Genomic DNA, 22,827 nt, shown 5'->3' with positions numbered 1-22,827 from the left:
CGAGGAAATGACCTACAGAAATTCTGATTAAAGTGCGATCGATGATGTTAAAAACAATCAGAGGTTTAAAAAAAAATGTCACTGGGTGCGGCGGCGGCGGCTCCCGGGCTGTGACTGCGGGCGGGGGCGGGCCGGGCTAGGCCGCCGGAAGTACCGCTGGTTCCATCAGTCTGAAGGTTGTGGTTGTTGTTGTTGTCGGTTGAAGCTCCCTGCGACATGTCTTCGGAAGAGTTTGAGAAGCTGCATGAAGCGTACGGCGGCGTTTATGAGGAGTTGCGGTGTCAGTGCGAGCGGGTGCCCAGGTGCTCAGGAGGTGAGTGAGGGCCTGACCCCCGGCGTTGCTCCCTGTTCACTGCGGAGGGGTTTCAGCTTCCCTGTTCAGGGAGACACACACACACACGATCAGATGGTGATGTCTGGTACAGAAAGGCCAACTGTGCTGTCCATGCAGAGCATCTTTACTATTAGTATAGAACAACAGAAATAATGTGCTCATGCGTCAGCAAGTAGAAAGTACAGCAATCTAATAAAAAAGAACGAAAGACTTGCATTTATATAGCGCCCTTCAGGGCATCCCAAAACGCTTTACAGCCAATGAAGTACTTTTTGAAGTGTAATCAGTGTTGTAATGTCGGAACCGCAGCAGCCAATTTGTGCACAACCAGCTCCTGCAAACAGAAATGTGATAATGACCAGATAATCTGTTTTAGTGATGTTGATTGAGGGATAAATGTTGGCCAGGACAAGGGCGAGTGGGAAGAATTCCCCATCTCTTCTTCGAAATAGTGCCATGGGATCTTTTACGTTCACCTGACTGGGCAGATGGGACCTCTGTTTAACGTCTCATCCAAAAGACAGTACCTCTGACAGTGCAGCATTCATAGAATGGTTACAGCTGTGGAGGCCAAGTCACTGAATATATTTAAGAAGGAGATAGATAGATTTCTAGACACAAAAGGCATCAGGGGGTATGGGGAGAGCGCGGGAATATGGTATTGAGATAGAGGATCAGCCATGATCATATTGAATGGTGGAGCAGGCTCGAAGGGCCGAATGGTCTACTCCTTTTTTTCTATGTTTCTATGTACGGGAAAAAGGCCAATTGAACCCGTGCCAACTCAGCTAGTCCCACTGCCCTGCCCTTTCCCTGTAGCCCTGCAAAATGTTTTCCTTCAGATACTTATCCAACTCCCTTTTAAAAGATAAGATTGAGTCTGCCTCCACCACCCTTTCAGGAAGTGAATTCCAGATCTTAACTCCAGTTGGGGCCGAACCAGTGTTTTATACAGTTTCATCATAATTTCCACACTTTTGTACGCTATACCTTTATTTATGAAGCCCAGGATCCCGTACGTCTCTTTAACTGCTTTCTGAACCTGCCCTGCCACTTTCAACGATTTGTGCACACATACCCCGAGGTCTCTCTGTTCATGCACCCCCTTTAGAATTGTACCCTTTTAGTTTATATGTCCTCTCCTTATTCTTCTACCAAAATGTATCACTTAGCACTTTTCTGCGTTAAATTTCATCTGCCACACGTCCACCCATTTCACCAGCCTGTCTATGTCTTCCTGAAGTCTATCATTCTACTCCTCACTGTTCACTATACTTCCAAGTTTTGTGTCATCTGCAAATTTTGAAATTGTGCCTTGTATACCCATGTCCAAGACATTAATATATATCAAGAAAAACAGTGGCCCTAGAACCGATCCCTGGGGAACGCCACTGTATACCTTCCTCTAGTCTGAAAAACAATCGTTCACCACTACTCTCTGTTTCTTGTCACTTAGCCAGTTTTGTATTCATGCCGCCACTGTCCCTTTTATTCCATGGGCTTCAACTTTGCTGGCAAGCCTATTATCTGGCATTTGTCGAACGCCTTTTGGAAATCCATGTACGCTACGTCAATCCCATTACCCCCTCATCAACCCTCTCTGTTACCTCATCAAAAAACTCGATCAAGTTGGTTAAACACGATTTGCCTTTAACAAATCCGTGCTGGCTTTCCTTAATTAATCCACACCTATCCAAGTGATTGTTAATTTTGTCCCTGATTACTGTTTCTAAAAGCTTCCCCACTACTGAGGTTAAACTGACTGGCCTGTAGTTGCTGGGTTTATCTTTACACCCTTTTTTGAACAATGGTGTAACATTTGCAATTCTCCAGTACTCTGGCACCACCCCTGTATCCCTCAGTACTGCACTGGAGTGTCAGCCTAGATTTTTGTGCTCAAGTCTCTGGAGTGGGACTTGAACCCACAACCTTCTGACTCAGGCGAGGGTGTTACCAAGTGAGCCATGGCTGACACAAATGACACTGGGAACTCTTTGGAATTCCCCTTGTGGACTCCAGTTTGAAAACTTGGCTTATACTGTGACTGTATTAAGAATGGTGAACTATGAGAAGGAAAAATTAGGCCTTTTGAAGGTTATCTCTCCAGGACCCAAAGTCCTATTCTCCACTACAAACCATCTCTCGCTTGCACCTCTCTTCCTGCCCCCACCTCCCCAATATCAGGTGTGAACTGTGAGGAGCTTATAACCACATTCAGCCTGCTCCAGCCCAACTGCTCTTCCTGACTTTCTTGGCTATCCTCAACCAAGTTTTGACCCAACAGCACTCTATACCTCTCTCTCCTGGAATCCATCCCAGCCATTACCAGATCCATCTCTTTTAGGAGATCTATTTTCTGCTGCCTTGATCCCCTCATCAGTCAGCACCTAACCACATAACTACTACCGTTAAGCCCAGTGCTCACTGACATCAACTGTTCCCTCTCCTAGGTACATAAATGACATTCTCTGTGACTGGTGCATAGTCACTTCGCAGCCTGTCTGCAGTCTTTGGCACAGTCAACCACATCATCCTTCTCAAGTGTTTTTCTGGCATTGTTTGGTTCAGTTGGACTGTCCTCAAATGCCTCCATTCTTGTCTATTCGATCGTAGCCAGAGTAGCTCTACCAATCCTGCACCATCACCATGAGAGTCCCTTAAGAATCCATCCTTGGTCCCTCTGGTTCCGCATCTACCTGCTTCCATTTGGCGACATCTGCAGACATGGAATCAGTTTCCCTGTGTAGGCAGATGACATCCAGTTCTACCTCTCACTGCTTCTCTTGATCCCTGCAGTGCTGTTAGACTGTTTTTCTGACATTCAATCTTGGATGAGCCATAATTTCTAATTTCCTTTGGAAGACCTAAGCCATCTTCTCCCCCCACCCCGGGTCAGTGTTCTGTCTATGCTGATGATACCCACCTTTACATCTCTAATACCATCTGTGAATCCATGACACTCAATGCTGTTGGACTGCCTGTCTGACATCAATTTGTGGATGAACCATAACTTCAAACAGCTCAAAACTGAAGCCATTCTATTTGGCCCTTTCCAGAATTCTACATCCAAGGCCTTGATCCCAGCTTCTTTTCAGGATGCCTGCTAAAGCACAGTCCACTGGTATAAGCTGAGTCTTAAACCTCACATCCAGTCCATCACCAATACTGTCTACTTCCATCTCTGAAACATCGCCTGTCTCTGCCCCTCCTCTCTTCCTCACTGACGTACACTTTTGTCAACTCTAGACTCAACTTTTCCAAAACTCTAATTTTTGACCTGCTGAGCTTCACCCTACAATAAGCTTCAACTTATCCAGAACTTTGCTGCTTTCATCCTATTCTGCTCAGCTGTCACATGATCCTTGCTGCCCTTCATTGGCTTCCAATCCTCAGTAAATCGATCTAAAAAAACAACAAAAATCCTCAGTAAATCAATGTTAAAATCATGCTCCTCATGTTCAGATCACTCTTTGTCTCTCCCACCCCTGCCAAACTCTCTGCTTTCCCCTGTTCTGGTCTGTTGTGCTGCTCTTGCTTTTTCATCTCTAAATGTATCCTTCTCAGATCTTGTTTTCTGTCTTTCATCATGTACTTTCTCGGTCCAATTGTTTCATTCTGCGCCACTCTTCAATTGGCATGCACACCCAAAACATGGCATCCTCTCCTCACATGCTGCAATTTATCACTCAGCCAATTGTGCTCTGTCTTTGACCTTTTAACCCTAAACACTTCCTGAAATCCATATTACTTGACAAGCAGCTAAATGCAGTACATAGTAGATTTATGTTGAAGTGCTGGAACGCCATACCCAACCAGTGGCCCCCACTTTAACCACTGATCAGGGCATTGAATTATATTTTGAAACCCCCCCTCCCAATGTCTTTGCCTCTGGAACTAAAAGGAAAAATGCAAATGTAAGAAACTGAATTAAAAATAGAAATACTGGAAATAAGTGCATCAGTAGCTTGTTGATTAAGTACATGAAGCGAGAAATGGGGATGTGGAGACAGATTTTGGAATAGCGTTAATAATGTGGAAAGAGACATGAATGAGAAAGATAGAGATGATGCATGTGTCCTGAGCGCGACGCAAAGAAACCAGTTAAAGGTTATGGGCAGGTAAAAAGGTCAGCGATAGCTTCTTATTCCTTTTATAACAAATTCCACTTCAATTACAGGAGAGGCCAGGTAACAATCACTTGCATTTTTATAGTGCTTTTAATGTAGCAAAATATAATGGATCTGTTAGATCCGATGTATTCATCCAACAAATGGACCCAGTGTGAATAAAGGAGGCAGCAAAGCCTTGAGTGTCTCATTGGATAAACTCATCTCCCATGAGTAATAAATACTTTAATTAGTTCAGAAGGTCGCATTGAAAGTGAGCTGGATTTCTGGGGATTAAGGTGATGCAGCATGTATGTAGTGGTGTCGAAAGACATGATGCCAAAATAACTAAAAGGAACAGTGGTTTGGCTGTACTTGTGCTAGAAATGCAAAGGGAAAAATAGCTGTTTAAACAACCAACCTATTCAGTTATGCTCATATGCAGAACTAAAACTGTTATATCACAATTGTATCTTGTGTTCTTTTCAGCACTTCAGCCCATGGTAAGGCAAAAAATACGCAGACATTGTTGCCTTGAAGATGGCACAACTATTTAAACATGCATGCAGTATCTTTTAAATAATACGTTGGTGTGTCAGCGTACAAAACCTAGTGATCATGTGAAGTTCTTAAGCCAATATTTGTGCATCTCCCAACTAAGAAACTGGAGATCAGAGATCCGTTTGAGTGCAGTTTCCTGGGTACTGAACCGTGCTTGCACCAGCTGACTGGAATGCACACAGGTGAAGCACACATTCTTTGAATTGCTACAATTTTCATTTTTTTCCCCCACAAGACTATTTTCCTCACTGGGATAAGATATCAACAAATGCTGGTGCAATTGTTTGAAAAAATAATGCTACTGTGATTTGGTCTTTTTAATGTGTCGAATAATTTGTTATGTTGCAACAGATTATGTGCCGGCATTCTACTGTTTTCATATTAAAAAGAAATTCAATAATGGGAGTTCTCCTTCCTTAACAATGGTAGGATCAGGTTTTTTGCACCCCACCCCACCTTTTTAATTTATTTATCTCCAGCTCTTCAGTGCATCATTATGTAGATGAGAAGCCATGCAGACAACTTGTATCACTGTAAAACCAGCTCATCAGAGATGTGCATTGCAGGCACTTGATAACTTGCCCCTTGGTCTGAATCTTTCTCTTCCTCCCTTTGGGTAAATATGCAGCCCCTATTGGGTATCTCCTGTTGACAAGTTAACTGAGTTTGCGAACTCATGAGAATCGAGGAAGGGCAGGCACTTGCAGCTTATCACTCCATGGTACAGTTCTTTTGTATACCATGTTCATCTGCCATGACGACAGTGTAAGTAGTGGAATTACAGGAGATCTAGAATATATGGTCTAGATTTTCCACAGTGCTGCCAGTATGAATTCAAATAAAACTGGAATTTGTTTCTGAATTTAACACCAAAGTCTGCAATCAATGATTGGAAGTGTTGCAATGGCATAAGTGATGGGAAACGCATCAGATGATGTAATCCTCATATTATTACAGTACATCCACCTACATATAGGCATATGCATTACATGTCGCCCGTTACTTCTGGTGGGAAATCCGAGGGAAGGACATGCAGGGAGCCGGCAGATCAGCTCCTGCCCCAGTCCGCCTGGCAATAGGCACAACTCAAGCAATGCAACAAATCTGTTGTATCCTTTTTAAAAATGCAGAAGCTGCTGAATTTTTTTGGCTGAAACTTGCTTTATTAATGCTGTTCGATGCCTTGTTCATGGTAAGCATGGTTCAGTAATAGTTGGGCTGCCTACATTGTACCAGAAATTGAGGGTCAGCATGCCAATTGAAAGAGACTGTGGGCTGTATCTTTCAAGTGATCCACTGTCCGAGTCCTCAGCACAGTAGAAGCGGAGCCCACTGTTCGCATTGCATCAGAATTTCTGCTCTTGTTTTCCGTTGCTTTTTCCAGCTCAGTGTGATTACTGTGCTTAAATGGTAATTGCTGTTGGGAGTGCTCAGGAGATGGGAGTTATTGGTGGTTGATAACACCTCATTGTGAGCGTCAACATGCAGTAGGTTATCAGTAGAATTTTCAAAATACAGTACTCAGCCAGTCAAAAGATTGTATTTCCAGCATTGCAATCATAAATGTCCAATCCAACTGAGTGACTGAATAAACATTCAAAATTTCCATAAATATAAATACACAAACTCATTGTTCTGATAGTTCATACTTAAGACACCAGCCAGCTATAACTCAGTAGTTGAAGCTCAAAGTAGCCCAAATAATTTTTACAAAAGATCAGTCTTCCTGTTGTCTTTTTCTCCAGTGCTTCAATGGCCCCAAGAGAAATAAAAACAAAAAATAATTCAAGATTTTGCTTGTTACTAACGGGGTGGGGTGTGAAGCTTCATTAGTTAGATCATGATACAACTCATCATTTACTGTAATTGTACATTTAACTTCCATTTGATGTTTTGCAGAACAAAAGAAAAGATTTCTACGGGAGATAGATGAAAAAGTTGAAGAAGCAAATGAAATAGTAAGTACTGAAGGTGAGAGAATTGTCAGAAAAACAGACAATTGAAGTGTGAATATTTTACTAGACAGTGGGATTTCTGACTTTCAAGACTGCATTGTCTGATTTACTCTATTAATCCAGATATAAATTATTATTGGATGTAAAATAGTTTAATTACCAGGGAAGCCAGCAACACCTATTATTTGAGAAATTGCACCCTTCATTGCTGCCTGCTTCTGTTTCTAGTTGGATGGAATGGAAAAGGAAATGAGGAACGCACCTCTATCATACCGTAATCAGATGAATATCAAAATCCGAGCATACAGAAAAGATGTGAGCAAGCTACAGCGGGAAGTTAGAAGCAATGATATTGAATATGGAGTACGTAGTGACTTTAAGTACGCTGTGTACAGTGCTGAAAATGAACAATGTGTAAGTACTGCAACTAAAAAGCATTGTTGTAGCAACTACATTCTCCTCTATCCTGAGAGACTTGAAATATAAATCAATTTTGTGTATGTAGATTTAATACAACACATTGTATCACTAATAGAATATTCTATTTACTTTAGGGCTAACTTTTAGCTTGCCGCACAAATGTCTGTTGTGTGTTTATTTTTATTGGCAAATTGTAGAGCTCAGCAGTGATGGAATATAGGTTGAAGTAGCAACACTTTCATCTATATTTGTCGCTCCAAGACTCCTGGATCAGGTACATCATGGGCCATATCTAATGTATTTTTTTTCTTTGACATTAAAATGCACTTTAGGAACAATCACAATGTTTACATCTCTTGCACCAGCTATGTTTATGGGCTCTTTAATTGAGATTCAGTTCCACGTCAGTTTGAACTATTTCTGTGCTGTGGAACTGGACCCACATTCTTTGTAGGACTCTTGCAGCCCGTAGAGAGGAGACATTCATCCCTTTAGTCTGGGCTAGATTGAATTTGAGTCCCAGAGGTCAACCTGCCTCCCTATCCAGCTATTCTTCTTCTGTTTTCTAACAATGCTTTTCAATAGACTAAAGGTTAATCAAACAGAAACAAAGTGGAATGTTTTGGGGATTAAAAAAAGGGTTCCCCCCCCCCCCCCAATTTGTATGGCAGGATAGGTCAGTAATAGCAGCTTCTCCATGATTGGCTAAAAGTGGGGCAAAACATATTTATCAAATTGGAGGTGGGGCAGTTTGTGAAGCATGAGGTAATGAGCTGACTTATTGGGGGCAGAAAATATCCTATGAATCTCTGAAACCTTTGAAGTTGAGAAATAAATTCTTGTTCCATTCACCTTACCATAAGCGAGTGAGCTTGAAACACTTCGAAAAGGAAGGTCAAAAGTTGTCTTTTTTTTAAATATCTAGTTCTTTAAGGAGGCTCAAACATAACTTTAAGCTTAAACACTTTTTTTTCCAGAGTCACTTAACATCCCAACGCGCTTTGCTTTTGCAAGGTACAGACAGTCTTAACACAGCTACCCAGAGTATAGACCGTTCTCATAGGATAGCAGCAGAGACTGATCAGATAGGTTCGGATATAATTGAGGAACTTGGAGAGCAACGAGAGCAGCTGGAACGTTCAAAAGACAGGGTGAGTTCTCATTGTTAAATGCATTTCCTACGTGCATACTTTTTTTGGAAAGAAATATTGAGAAACTAATACTCTTCAGTCTGAAGACTTCAAACTGATAGTTTGCGATTTTGCTCCTTTTTCTGTTCATACTTTGTTTGTTTGTTCCTAAGCTAATAAACACAGGTGAGAATTTGAGCCGAAGTCGGAAAATACTGCGCGCCATGTCCAGAAGGTAAGAGTTTAAGAAATCTTATGAAAATAGTGACAAAACAAAACACCATTATTGTTGCATCAGGTGGAAATTTGAGTGTGTTCTTTGTGCCCCACACTTTCCAAGGTGAGTTAGATATTGTTTATACTTAATCAAATTTCACTGAATAAGTAAAGGGGTTAATAATAAATTGAGCTGTTGCACTGGTAAAGCAGGAATCATTTTCTGGTGGGGGGGGGGGGGGGTACGTACATGAGTTACTGCAGTCTGAATTTGCACATAGTAAGCACTAGATAGCTTTTTTTTAAAAACTTGGGTGTTTCTGCATTTTAATTTGGATTACAGGGGATGGGTGTTTAAGCCTGCTCACTTTGGTGTAGACCTGTACCTATGCTAAATGTAAACACTGGCTCCCTTTATTGGCTTTGCGGAATCTGCGTAAGACACCACTAAAAAGTAGCTTTTGTCACTTAGAACTAAATTAAGGCAGAGCTATTTTAAATGAAGACAAACCACAAATACTTAGCAGTAAGTCATTATTGAAAATGTCTTTCCCTATACACACACATCAGTACAAAAGTTACACAAAACAACCATTTTATTTTGAATAGCAGAATTGGAGGTATTTTCTTGTTAGAAGGGTAAATTTTATTTTGAGAGAGTAACTTCTGGAATAGATAGTATAAGATAGTCTCCCCCTCCCCAAAAACAAGTTCAATTTCTATAGGGTAAGATTTCCACCCTCTCCCTGCTGCAATATCCAGTGTTTGACATCATTGGGGAAAAATGCATCTACATTTTACTTTTCCACTCATTCTGATCCTTACAATTGAAAGATTAATATTTTGATTTCTCTAGGGTTATGACAAACAAGTTGCTACTAGGCATTATCATCCTTCTGGAAGTGGCAATTCTGGGCACTGTTGTATATCTCAAGTTCTTCCGCAAACACTAACGTACGAGGTGTATGCATAGTTTGGGTGCAGTTGCAGGACCTGGACCTCATGTTTGTAAGTGCTTCCCCTCAAGCTCAGGTTTCTGGGCCTACAACAGCGTTGAAAAGATGAGACTTTTGAAGAGGATGTGTATTAAAGTACTTTTATTGCTGAACCATTCTGCATCAGATACTCAACCTGGTTAGAGGACTTCCCTGTGGTATGATGGGTCTTGCAGCTGAAATATCTTTGAGGAAGGTAAAGAAAGAAACTTAACAAATTAAGTCACATTTGATCAGTCCCTTCTAAACATTGTTGCCAATAACTACATTGTAGTAAATGTGCACAAACTTTTAATAAAATCATTTGATATTTAACAACTGGATTGGTCTTGAGCATAAGTTATATTTTAAATATGTTAAAAGTATACTCTGGGATTGTGGGAGGGAAGAATCAACCTCAAAAAGGAGTTTTATGCAAACAAGAACAGATCCTTTCTGAAGGTTCACTGATTCTCCTGACCAAAAAAGAGCTGCTTTGATGACTTATCCAGATTTATCTCCAGCTAGTTGAATAAGGAAGTGATATCTGTCCTATTCTTCATACCGGAATGTATTGAAATGCTCAGGAGCTGGGTGTTCATATTTCCTCCTTGTGGATAACAGAGAGATAGAAGTGAAAGTTTGAGCACACACTTGTGCCCCATTAACATATCCCAAGTTAGGCAAGTTTTTCCTCTCTCCTCCCCCTCCCAAAAATAACTTTCTCTTTAAATCTCAGTTCTGGAATATGGGTTTGTACAAACTAGCCAACTTTTCTTTTGCCAACAAAGTCCTAAAGCCGTACAGTCTGCTCATTTGTTTCATATGTTGTACTGGGCGTTGGCAATTCATCACATTTGCCATGGGATCCTTCTCGGGCCTGTCCCAAAGAAAAGGAGATGACATCTACTGCAATGTTTACTGTAGCATTAAGTTCCTCATCTGAAGTTGCAAGTTTAGGGTTTACTTCCACCAGATCCATTGCAGACAGCATTCCTGCACAAGAAACAAGAGAGAGTTACTGTATTGGTCAGTGTAAGAAAATAGTCATCTCATCTCCAGCAGCAATGCAAACCCAAGAGTGGTCCAAAAAGATTGTAACTTTTGTATTGAACACTATAGCAATCTTAAGATAACTAGCTGTGTCTAGCCATTATCTATTGGTTTCATACCCGAGTTGTGCACTTCCTCTGCGATATACATTCCTTCTCTGTAAGTTAGTCCTCCTATCACTGGAGTGCCAGTAGCAGGAGCTAAAGATGGATCAATAGCATCCACGTCAAAGCTCAGGTGCACCGGTCTTTTCTGTCTGAAAAACAATATTCCAATTTAGATTTGCATACTTATTTCCATGTTACCTTGTAATCAAATCACAACTAATCAATGCTTGAAGTTTTAAATGACATTTAGTTTGCCAGTTGATCTACAAAAAAAAAACCACACACTGCAGGGAAGAGATACAGCTTATTTAAATATCAGTTGGTATTCCCACAATTAAAGTTCTAATTGGCATTATATTGTCAATTCAGGTTCTTGTGCCACCCTACCATCTAGAATGCAGGCAAACTACTGGTTTCTAGTCCTTCTGCCAATTAAACTTTTGATCTGGCTGATGGTTTACAAGTGATTCAATACAACTCACTAACCAGCTTTCCCCAATGTGAACACAGGTTTATGAACTTGCACTACATGGCAGAGTGTTGAAGTGCCCTAGATAAGGATCAATACAATTTCAAGCTAGCTGGTGCCTGTGGGTGAAGAAAAGCAAACTGACCCCCCAAAATAATGTACCTGAACAGAGCTACATTTGATTTTGTTCCAACCTACTTTCCAACAAGATGATCAAATGTTCTTTCCATTACTTTCTGTATTCCAAGTTGATCCACCTCTTTCATAGAGAAGTATTGGATGCCAAAATGTTTCATGATGTAGCTGTTAGTAAGAAACAAGTCAATTGTCAGTTTGGGCTCTGCTGGTAGCAGAGTCAGAAGGTTGTGGATTCAAGGCCACTCAGCACATATCTAGGCCGACATGTCAGTGCTGTACTGCAAGAATGCTTAATTGTTGGAGACAGCATCTTTATGGTGGTGTTAGATGTCATTGGTTCAGGTATATACAGATCCCATGTTACCTTGTACCAAAGAAAGCAGGGAGTACTTCTGTGCTAACCAACATTCATGTCACAACCACCACTGCAAACAGATTAAAATTTTCTCATCTTATTTGCTGTGCAAATTGGCTTCTTTGTTTACATAAATGATCACAATTCTTACAGTACTTCTAAGTTAACTTGTGCTGAGAAACATCCTGAGGATGTGAAGTGTTATTGCAAGCTATTTCTTCCTGAAAATGTTCAATTATACATATATATATATATATATATATATATATATAGTGTGCAGGATGCAATGATAACTGCTTATATACAAATATGTTTAACAGTAAAATACTTGCATTATATTTAATCTGGTGATTTTGCACTAAGATTGAATTACAGTAATGTGAATAAGGAATGTAAGCAAGTAGGAATTTAGTGCTAAAAATTCCTCATTTAAAGTAATAGGTTATACAAGTGAAAGGTTAGTTTTTTTGCTTCTTTAAAAAAAATTCATTCCTGGAATGTGGGCATCATTGGCAAGGCCAGTATTTATTGCCCATTCCCAATTGCCCTTAAGGTGGTGGTGAGCTGCCACCTTGAACAGCTGCAGTCCTGATGAAGGTACCCCCCCAGTGCTGTTAAGGAGGGAGTTCCAGGATTTTGACCCAGCAACAAAGGGATGGCGACATATTTCCAACTCAGGATGGTGTGTAACTTGGAGGGGAACCTGCAGGTGCTGATGTTCCATGCACCTGCTGCCCTTCTAGGTGGGCAAGGTCATGGGTTTGGGAGGTGCTGCCGAAGAAGCCTTGGCAAGTCGCTGCAGTGCATTGGGTGCGGCAGTGGTGGAGGGAGTGAATGCTCAAGGTGGTGGATGGGGTGCCAATCAAGCAGGCTGCTTTTCCTAGATGGTGTCGAGCTTCTTGTAGTGTTGGAGCTGCACTCATCCAGGCAAGGGAGTGTATTAAGTCCCCCACCCAGAATACCATTCTATGGCCTTGCTATCTTCAGTGCTTCTTCAAAGTTGCTGAGAGTCTGGAGTCATATAGGCCAGACCAGGTGTTAAACATGGAGGAGTACTGATTCATCAGCTGATAGGGGGCAGTAGGTGGTAATCAGCAGGAGGTTTCCTTGCCCATGCTTGATCTGAAGCCATGAGACTTCATGGGTCCGGAGTCAATGTTGAGGACTCCCAGGGCCACTCCCTCCTGACTGTATACCACTGTGCCACCACCTCTTGTGGGTCTGTCCTGCCAGTGGGACAGGACGTACCCAGGGATGGTGGAGGAGGAGTCTGGGACATTGGCTGAAAGGTATGATTCTGTGAGTATGACTATGTCAGGCTGTTGCTTGACTAGTCTGTGGGACAGCACTCCCAATTCTTGCAGAAGTCCCCAGATGTTAGTGAGGAGGACTTTGCAGGGTCGATGGGCTGGGTGTGCCATTGTCGTGTCTGAAGCTGGTGCCTACGTTGATGCGGGGTGGTCCATCCGGTTTGATTATTGGTTTTCGTAGTGGTGTTACAACTGAGTGGCTTGCGAGGCCATTTCAGAGGGCAGTTAAGAGTCACCATCAGAGTCTGGAGTCACATAGGTGACCAGGTAAGGACAGCAGATTTCCTTCCCTAAAAAAGGACATTAGTGAATCAGATGGGTTATGACGACAATCCGGTAGCTTCATGGTCACCATTACTGATACTAGCTTTTTATTTAGATTTATATTCCAGATTTATTTAATTAAACTGAATTTAAATTCCCCAGCTGCTGTGGTGGGATCACTAGTCCAGTAACAACCACTAATACCATTCCCAGAATCACAATTGCTTTCATTTTATCTAGACCCTTGGGTGATATTGTGCTGGTCTATTACACCTTAAGATAGCAGGCAAATTTTCACTCTTCTACCATGACTTTAGAAGAAAATGTCCTTACTATTCAGCAGGATCAACATCCCGTAGTCCAATGTAAACCAAGTCCTTTGCCGAAATGCAAGGAGTGACCCAAGAAAATCCAGGAAGTGGTGGTATCTTAAAAAAAATTGTAATTTAGATAGCAAATTTACAATGGTAAAATGCAGCTGGAACAAATCATGAAGGACATTAGATATGTATAGCCTAGATTTGCTGAACAATGTGTTGACAAGGCATCAATTAATTGGTTTAATCCCAATATTTTACCTTGTCCTGGAGCTCTCTTATAAGGAATGATACTGGCTGTCCATGCAGATTACCGGACGAGGATGTAAGTGGTGTGTTTAGATCACAATGTGCATCCACCCATATGACGCATAAATCAGGATGCTGCTGTGCATGTCCATGGACTGAACCAATTCCTAAACTGGATATTTATGACAGAAAAGCAAAAAAAAGTTAGTGTGTGGGGAGGGAGGGGGGGGTGGAGAAATAGCATTTTCAGATTTAGCTAATGTGTAATTTTCCATAAGATTCTAATACAATTTAAATTGCAGTCTGTCAATTTGTTGCAGCTACAGACTTAGTTTTGTTTCAGAACTATATAAACTTTTGCGTGTGGTTGGTGGACTCACCTGTGATCTCCTCCAAGCATAATGCTTAGGTGACCATCACCAACTGCTCGACTGACTGCTTCAGTTAAGGACTGGTTGGCTAAACCCACTGTTCTTGGGTGGTGGACAATGTTGTTATATGGTGTATCATTTGGCACGGTGGTGAAACTCAGGTCTCCATAGTCATACACTTTGCAACCTGGAAATTAACAAAGTACTGATTTTTAGAAAAGTACCAGTTAAAAATGGGATTTCAGCCATTTCAAAAATAGACATTGGTGCTTTCCAAACAGTTTAGTGATTGCCATTGTGAACAATCAGCTGTGAGGCCAGGTGTAGGTTTATAAAAAAAAAAATCATGCTACTTAATACATCTTTGGGCTTAGTTTGCCAGAGGAGTTTACTCTTTCCCAATATACTCCACTTGCTTCAACTCTGGATTTAATTAAGTTGGCAGACCAAAGACTTCCCAAAGTGTGCACAGCTGCTATGCTAGATAGCAAGCTGCTGGTCCAATTCAGATCACCTACATGGCACTGGCCATCAGGTTTGATTGGAACTGGAGAAGAATGCCAGGTCAACTTTTACAGGTTCCATTAGTGAGCCAGACCCTGTAGGACTATGGACATACCTTGTTTGGGTTTTGGATTGAGAATCTGCCACAGAGGGCAGACTTGGTTGACAATTCCATTCCTAGATGTGTCATCTAGACTCCAGAAACCAGCTTGCTTCTCCTGGAGGATAGTTATTAGCTTGACAATTGTGGATGTGAGAACCCCCCCCCCCCTCCCTAGGTGGATAACTGGTACCAGAAGCACTGAACAGCACAACTAGTCAGAAGATGCCTAATGCATTACCATTATCCTTCTGACTACTACAACTGTACACAACATGGTGGCTTGTCTCTGCTACTCAATCATGCTAGGTACCAAACTCTAGCTGCGAGCCAGTATTCTCATACTTGGGCTCCAGCTATTGTCTTCCAGCAACTGTCATCTCACTTAAGTTTCCAATGCTGGTTAGTGCAAGTGAGATTGTTAAGCAAGGGTGATGGGAGTTTTTCCCTAACTGAACAGACATGCATCTCTGCAGATTTGTTCATTTATAAATGTAGGCCAAGGCATCCTTATTTCAAGACAGTTCAAGCAAATTTATTGCACAGGTTGGTTTAATTTCTAAACATAAATGGCAAATAAGCAGAGATTGATTGGGGATAGGATGCTCATCACTAATCCATTACTCAAGGTGTATGCAATAATCCAAGAATCCTGGAGAAAATGTAAGCTACAAAAATTGATATTTAAAGTTAAATTTCCATGGTGTTCTCAACAAAAAGCATTACTCATTCCTTCTATGAATAAATAAATAAAGTATGCAATTGATGTTTCACCTGATTTGTAATCAGGGCCATTATATTAACATGAATAGTAAAATGTTGAGGTTGGTGGGGAAAGATTAGGTAATGGATGCTGTGAAAATTGAAGTTTAGTCCCACCAGGGTTGTTTTTTTAATGTTATGCAATTTAAAGTTAAAGTAAGTTCTGTTTCTGTAATAGTCAAAATAGCCAGCATCAATCTGTCTGGGAAAACAACAAGCTTATAGTTTGATCTGATTTACTCAAGTTTCACTATGTAGAGAGATTGTTGCTAGCTGTCACAGCTGACCAAACATGTCCCAAATGCTTCTGCCTCATTAAACTTGCAAATAAGAATATTGCTATTTTAGTCTGTGCAATGTCCTTGCATGTTATTTCTGCTATTCCAAGGCAGCTGGAAACAAAGGACATGCAAAACTTGGTGCTCAGGTTACCAGGCCATTGTTGCCAGAGTTCAAGAACACATTTCATGGGGAACATTCAGTTTATGACAACACAATACTACTGTTCAGATGAAATGCTACTTTAAGGTTCAAATAGTAACAACCATTTGGAGAGTAGTGTGAAGGGTTCTCAATCCTGATCACAATTCACTGACTTCTGCTGAAAGTGCATGTATAAAGAAAATTGGGTATTTAGTACCCTATCTAACTGCACCTCAAAGGAGTTCTTTCATCCAAGTCAATGGGATGCTACTGTACTAGGGACATCCACAAGCATCCCCTTCAAGTGAGGTAGGTATATACACACACACACACATCACTCGCATGTTTGGACAGTATACACTATCCAAACAAACACAAGTGAAAAGGTTATAATGTAACTTGATCCAGTAAACAGGTTGATATCTTGTGCTCACTGGTCTGCGTAGGAGACAGTGCCTTGGAGGTAGGAAAAAAAATTCAAATGGTTCCTTTAAAAGTAGATTCTTTCCAGCACAGGATTGGTTACTGGCGCATTTAGTTTGACCGTAGTAATATTTCATGGTCTAATCTCAAGTACACAATAACTGGATTAAATTACACTGTCTGGCACTCTACCTAAAACAGCCTTGCTCACTAGTTCAGGAACTCTATTGAGCGATCAGTGCTCCAATTGTACTTTGTCCAGCTATAGCTGGACAGTCATATTAAATACTAATCTCAATCCGTAAAACACAGAACGCAACGAGAAGGGAATGTAATTCCATCTATTGTACAATTCAAAAGACGCTTTCAAAAAAACTATGGTCTGGATTGTGTGGTCAGCAGCAAAGGGCCAGTGCTCGCTGAAAACAAGAGGCTGACTCTACAGGGTACATGGTTAGTCCATTAATTGTAAGCTACTTTTAGCACACCAAGATAAATATAGTTGAGGATAAGGCAAATTTCTGCTCTTCATCTAGAAGCACCTACAGCATTTTCAAGTGACTCGAGTTTTCACTTCTGCCACTATCCAGAAGCCTATGCCATGTATTGATCACTGTCGGAAGAGTAATTTCTTGAAATCGGTCCTAAATTTGTCTTTCTAATGTACACCAGTGTTCCTTTATTCTACTCAGTTTAGACCCAACTTTCTGAACTTACTTTTTTTCATACCAATTATTTTGCATACAAAGATCACAAGTTGCCTCAAGGCTGAAAAGCTACCAAAGTTCCTTCAGTTTCAACTTGGTCTTCTAATGCTAGGGATCAACCTCAAAGCTTTTATCTGTCCAGTGTCTGAAGGGCTCCCTTCTGGAAACAGTACACAAGGTGTGATTTGACTGTCTCAAACTTGTACTCTTTCCACTATACAAAACATTGTTAGCTTAATTAGTTGCTACTCTTCAGATGCTAGGATCTTGGTGTTGTATCTACTAATACAACAAGGTTAGTCACTGAACACTATTTTTGTCCCCACCCCATTTTGTTTTGGGCAGAATTCCCTATCCAATTCAAACAAGAACATGCTGTAATAGCTTCAACTGTTTGTTACACAGTAATGTGGTGGTTATGGTATTGGACTAACAACCCACCAGGTTAAGAGTTCAAATTCTCAATCTGAATTCAATAAATGTGAGCAAGTGCCAGAAAAGTGATTGGCCCCCAAAGAACAGATATATTGAAAAAAAAACAGAAGTAATAACCAGGTTGCAAGTGTATACCAACAGTACCTCACACAGAACAAGCCAGCACTAAGTTTTCTGAATGGGTAAATAGACTGCTTAGTTTAACACCAAGGAGTACAGATTAGGTTGGTCCCTGGATCACTTAAGTTTGCAGAGTCACACTACAATAGATGTCAGTGCTCCTAAACTCAGGACAAAACAGCCAGGATTCCTGGTCCCAACCATTATCTACAGATGCTGGAAACGGTGCTGGCTCAGCTGTACTGTGCTTCATAATCTGATGTTCTACCACATTCCCATCTAGCCTTCCCCTGATACTTTGAGGTATCAAAGAATTGTTCCATCCAGAGCCATACCAGTACCCAGGACAAAGAAAAAAAGCCATCAAAATAGAGTAGAAATGTTTCTGGAATATCAAACATCTTGCAGCCAATATAAATCATAATCCCCGCTCCCTGTGCAACGTCCTTCACATTGTAGTAGAACTTAAAAAAAAAAAGTAATACTGACGAGTTGCCAAGACAAATGTTTACCAGCTTTACAATTGGCTGTATGGTTCAGGGGGTAAAGAGGGGAGCAGAGAGAAGAAAGTCTCCTGTGGGGTTACCCACAAAGTCAGAACAAAGCTAATTTTCCTGAGTTTCTGATGCTGTAGGCATAGGTAAAGGAGCAGAGCTCATGAAGCTCCATCTAGTCATAGAAGTATGTAGCTTCAGGCATGACTTGCAGAATGGTGCTGCCCAAATAAAGGAGCATGACATAGTCAATTTAATACATAGATAGGTTAATGAGGGTTTTAATATTCATATTCCCTTAGTTCAGTGGTCTCTGATCCTAAATTACCAGCACTTGTAAGAGCACACACCGCTTGCTGCCAGGTTCCTTGGATCCAGCAGCTTAAAATTATAGCTCACTCTCCCAATCTTTCTCTGCCCTTCCGAGAAGCTGCTTGATGGCTTCTCATCTCAGCAATATTGCAGAATGGGGGAAGAGGGAGGCTGGAGAACAGCAACTGGAGGTCTGTTGGTATTCAAATACACTGCCTTTAGTATTGCAGCAACCCCATGGTTTTTGCAAAGGGCTGTGGAAGAGGAATGTTCTTTGAATAGTCCTGCTCACTAAAGTTTTAAATTGACATTTTAGCACAAGGTTAAAAGAGGTGAGCTACTGACCTAGTGTCAGACATGGCTTCCAGCTAGTCCTCATTTGTAGGGATCTTGTGCGTCTTCTGGACATTAATTGTAGGCTGTATGCTATTGAATCAGTTCTCATTACTATTAAAAAGCCTAATGAAAAGGGCTGCAGGTCAGGTCAAGCAATTACAAAATTGTTTAATTTTGTTTATGTACTTTCAGATTAGATTAGTTAAACTAACAGCTGGTATATGCAACTTGATTTATAATGTTTAACAATAGTAAATGAGCTCAAGTTGCTTCATAAAGACAAGTTAGGTTGCAGAGGTAGGCATCAGTAAAGTCATGGAGGAACTGGCTAGAGGAAAGAATTTTGAATTCTTTGTTGGTGAGGACACAGATAATGCGGGAGGAGCACGTAGTGCAAGATGGGGTGTGGACAGGAGTTTTGAACAAGTTGGACCTCAAGAGGCTAGCAAAGAGCATTGCAAGAATCTATGCCTGGAGGTGATGAAAGTGCAAAGATACAGGAAACTTTTATCCAGCACCGACATGGTGCCGGTTTATCAAAAAGTCCAGATTACAGAGAGATAGTAAAAGGTACGAGAGCTCCGTACACAGCAACAAATCCAGGCATCCCTGTTGCTTAGCAACAGGTGCAGATCCAGGAACAGCCACTAATATGAAGTAAAACTTACCTGAACCTACTCTGAATTTTGCCGGTTAACAGGTTTCCAGTAAATCAAGAGTTTCCTGTACAAGGTTACAGCTGGAGGTGAAACCAAGTGGTCTTACCGAGATGGTATTTAGTGTTTAAAGCTCAACTCAGATCATTGGATTCAGCTTGTGTGAGCAGCTAGGGAGGAGATGGAATGGAGGGCTATAGTAGTTTTTGAGCAGGAACCAAACAATGTCTTCAGCCTTGCTCATATGGAGCAAGTAGTTCTGGCTCATCCACAATTCAGTGTTGAACAAGCAGCAAGACAGTACGCTTTAGATTGTGGAGTTTTGGTATCCCCACATATTGAAGCTGACCCCATTCCTACAAATAAAGTCACTAGAGGAAGAATGTAGGAAGGGCCACAATGGAAACTTGGGGTACCAGAGATGAAAGTGGCAACAGGATGTCCTATGTTTGGATGGGTAAGAGTGGAAAGCAAGCAAGGATAGTACCATGAAGGTAGACCACACGAAAAACTGAGAATGGTGACCACAGTTAGAGAAAGGCACAACCATCTAAGTTATGCATCATCCAAAGAAGGATAGATAACAAGAGTTTTACTGATAGCAGGTACTTGCTTCAGTTTGGATTCTTTGGTTACATCAAGATCCTGGTGCTGTAAAACTCACTTCAACATACTGTAGGGTCTGTGGCCAAGTTATACCCACTAGCATTATATTTGTACCACAGTCTTACTAATGTAAGAATTTGGTGCCAAATTTCCAAACCAAATTCTCAGTGTAGGATCATTAAACTGGCAAAACTAGACAATATGCTGAAAGACCATCTCAAGTGGTTGGTCTGATGCAATGATCACCACATTTTTCCCTTACACAAAACAGGTTGTTGTACGGCTTGCTCAGCTCCAACAATTGCTCCAATAGCAGCATAGACCTTGCATTAATCTTGCCATTGTTGGTAGCTTATTTTTCTGCACCTTTCCAGAAAAGCTGAAGGCAGCATAGATCCCAAACAAAAACAGCTATGTATTCACTGGCTTAAATTGAGCTCCTCCTCCCTTCCCTAAAGAGGGGAAGTTCAAATGTTGAATGGCCAAACTGCTCAACAGAATAGTGAACCAAGAGATGTCATGTCTGCCTCAGTAACTTGCAACACCTTTTCTCCATTCCTTTTCAATTAAAGATTTGCATTTATATAGCACTTTTCACAACCTCAGGACATCCCAAAGCACTTTACAGCCAATTAAGTAGTCACTGTTGTAATGTAGGAAACAGCCACAATTGATAACGAAGGGTCATCGACCTGAAACATTAACTATCTCTCTCTACAGATGCTGCCTGACCTGCTGAGTGTCTCCAGCACTTTTTGTTCTTCTTTAAGCCCCAATTTGTGCACAGTAAGGTCCCAAAAACCATGCATTAATGACCAGATAATGATTTTTTCTTAGTGATGTTGGTTGAGGGATAAATACTGGCCAGGACACTGGGGACAAATATTGTAATGAGATCTCATGTTCGTATGAGGGGGGGGGGCGCACACGGGGGCCTCGGTTTAACATCTCATGCAGTATCTGTGGAGAGGAGAAGGGTTAAATGTTTCAGGTCGATGACCTGTCATCAGAAACCAGAACTTTAACTCTTACAAAAAGCATAATACTGCGGATGCTGGAAATCTGAAATAAAAAAAAGAGAAAATGCTGGAGATACTCAGCAGGTAGAGAGAAAAACCGGAATTAACGTTGAAGGTCGATGACCCTTCGTCAGAACGTTAACTCTTCTCCCTCCTTTACAAATACACAACCTGCAGTTTAGTTCCATCATTTTCCTCGTGGTTTCACACGCAGGGATGGGTGAGGTAGCACTGGTCAACGTGTTTCCACAACACACAGGAGCACAATAATGGGATAAATCTTGTTCAGCATGCACACTTGTTGGAAAATACTTTCACAAAGTAATGCCTTGGCTACACTGTAGCCGCTATCGCCACATGACATTCTATACCATGTGGTGGAAAGTCGTAATAGAAGCCAGCGAGGGGGAGGGAGTGAAGTGGTGCAAGGGCTGAAGTTATTTACAGGATCGACTTTAAAAAAAAACCCGAAACTTGATAAGCTAATGCTAGGGGGGAGAGGCGGGGGAAATCACAAAAAGGTGGTGAAGGTCATGAACCTGGTTTTCTTCAAAAACTTACGAATTTGCAAGAAGAAATCAGAGCGGTGATGACCGAGCACGTTTGGTTAAAGTCGGAAAGTATTAGTAGTGCAGAGCACACACACACACACACACATCTGTCTGCAAGGCGCCTGCGTGGCTCAGTGCGGACTGAGAGGCCAGAGCGCCGGGTGAGCCGAGCCCCGGGCCTGTGGCACTGCCCGTCCTCCCGGTGATGGGGAGACGCGGCCGTTCTACAGACACCGACACACACCGTGCACTTACCCAGCCCCGACAGTCTCTCCTCCAGCCCCGCTTCCCTGATCGCTCGGGGCCCACCTTCCACTCCTCGCCGTTTCTGAAAGAAAGACATTCAATATATTTACAAACACACGCGCACACAGTCTAACAATAAAACGGAATCATTTATTGTAAAACTAAACGTCCCATACAGGCCAGTCAATTCAAATAGGAAACTCCAGTAGATTTTAATATCAGGGTCATTTTAATTACAAAGACACTGGCGCGCTTGGGGCGATTTCCTGCCGCTAAACATTCATTTTTAAAATAAGATGCAAGCGATCTACCTGGCCATAGGAGAATGGCGCTCCGATTATACCCACAGAGTGGACCAATCTTTTCTGCTTAGGAACCGACCCGAGCTGTTTCTCAAAAAGGTACCAAATCCTTGCCCGCAAAGACATCTTTTCCACTATAATAGTGACCGGCGGGCGCCTCCTTTTATAATCCGCTGTTTCATCACCTGCCTGCAATTGGCTCCGGGGACATCCAGACGTCACCAAAAGAGGCGGAAACCCTCAAAAGGAAAAAGTGTAACAGGATACATCGCCACAAAGCAATATAAACGATGGACTATTTTAAAATATCTTCTAACTTACAGCGTTCTTGCTGCATTGACAAACTTTACCGCTCTGACAAACTCAAAGCGATGAGCTGATAGAAGGCGACCTCTTTCTCCAGTTCTGACGAAGGGTCATTGACCTGAAACGTTAACTCTGTTTCTCTCTCCACAGATGCTGCCTGACCTGCTGAGTATTTCCAACATATTCTGTTTTTATT

At 41.6% G+C, this 22,827-nt stretch overlaps 2 protein-coding genes across 2 annotated transcripts; one reads left to right on the top strand and one right to left on the bottom strand.

Annotated features, from left to right (window-relative positions):
- The first annotated feature begins 2 nt into the window (after positions 1 to 2).
- Positions 3 to 10,040, top strand: vti1b (vesicle transport through interaction with t-SNAREs 1B). The gene is made up of 6 exons (XM_086003511.1): positions 3 to 313; positions 6,901 to 6,959; positions 7,185 to 7,370; positions 8,354 to 8,527; positions 8,680 to 8,741; positions 9,579 to 10,040. Exons 1-6 carry the CDS (start codon positions 217 to 219, stop codon positions 9,673 to 9,675), a joined length of 675 nt encoding a protein of 224 aa, XP_085859637.1. The 5' UTR covers positions 3 to 216; the 3' UTR covers positions 9,676 to 10,040.
- arg2 (arginase 2) lies at positions 9,805 to 22,481 on the bottom strand. Its single transcript, XM_086003508.1, has 8 exons — positions 22,335 to 22,481; positions 22,033 to 22,105; positions 14,339 to 14,516; positions 13,971 to 14,130; positions 13,726 to 13,820; positions 11,524 to 11,628; positions 10,869 to 11,005; positions 9,805 to 10,692 (listed from the first exon to the last, which is right to left on the bottom strand). Exons 1-8 carry the CDS (start codon positions 22,449 to 22,451, stop codon positions 10,490 to 10,492), a joined length of 1,068 nt encoding a protein of 355 aa, XP_085859634.1. The 5' UTR covers positions 22,452 to 22,481; the 3' UTR covers positions 9,805 to 10,489.
- Positions 22,482 to 22,827: the final 346 nt, after the last annotated feature.

Source organism: Somniosus microcephalus, chromosome 12, assembly GCF_052327205.1.
Source record: "Somniosus microcephalus isolate GS21.2 chromosome 12, FLI_Smic_1.0, whole genome shotgun sequence".
Classification (NCBI taxonomy): domain Eukaryota; kingdom Metazoa; phylum Chordata; class Chondrichthyes; order Squaliformes; family Somniosidae; genus Somniosus; species Somniosus microcephalus.
The sequence above is the reverse complement of the archived record's forward strand: the minus strand, read 5'-3'. Positions and strand labels throughout refer to the sequence as shown.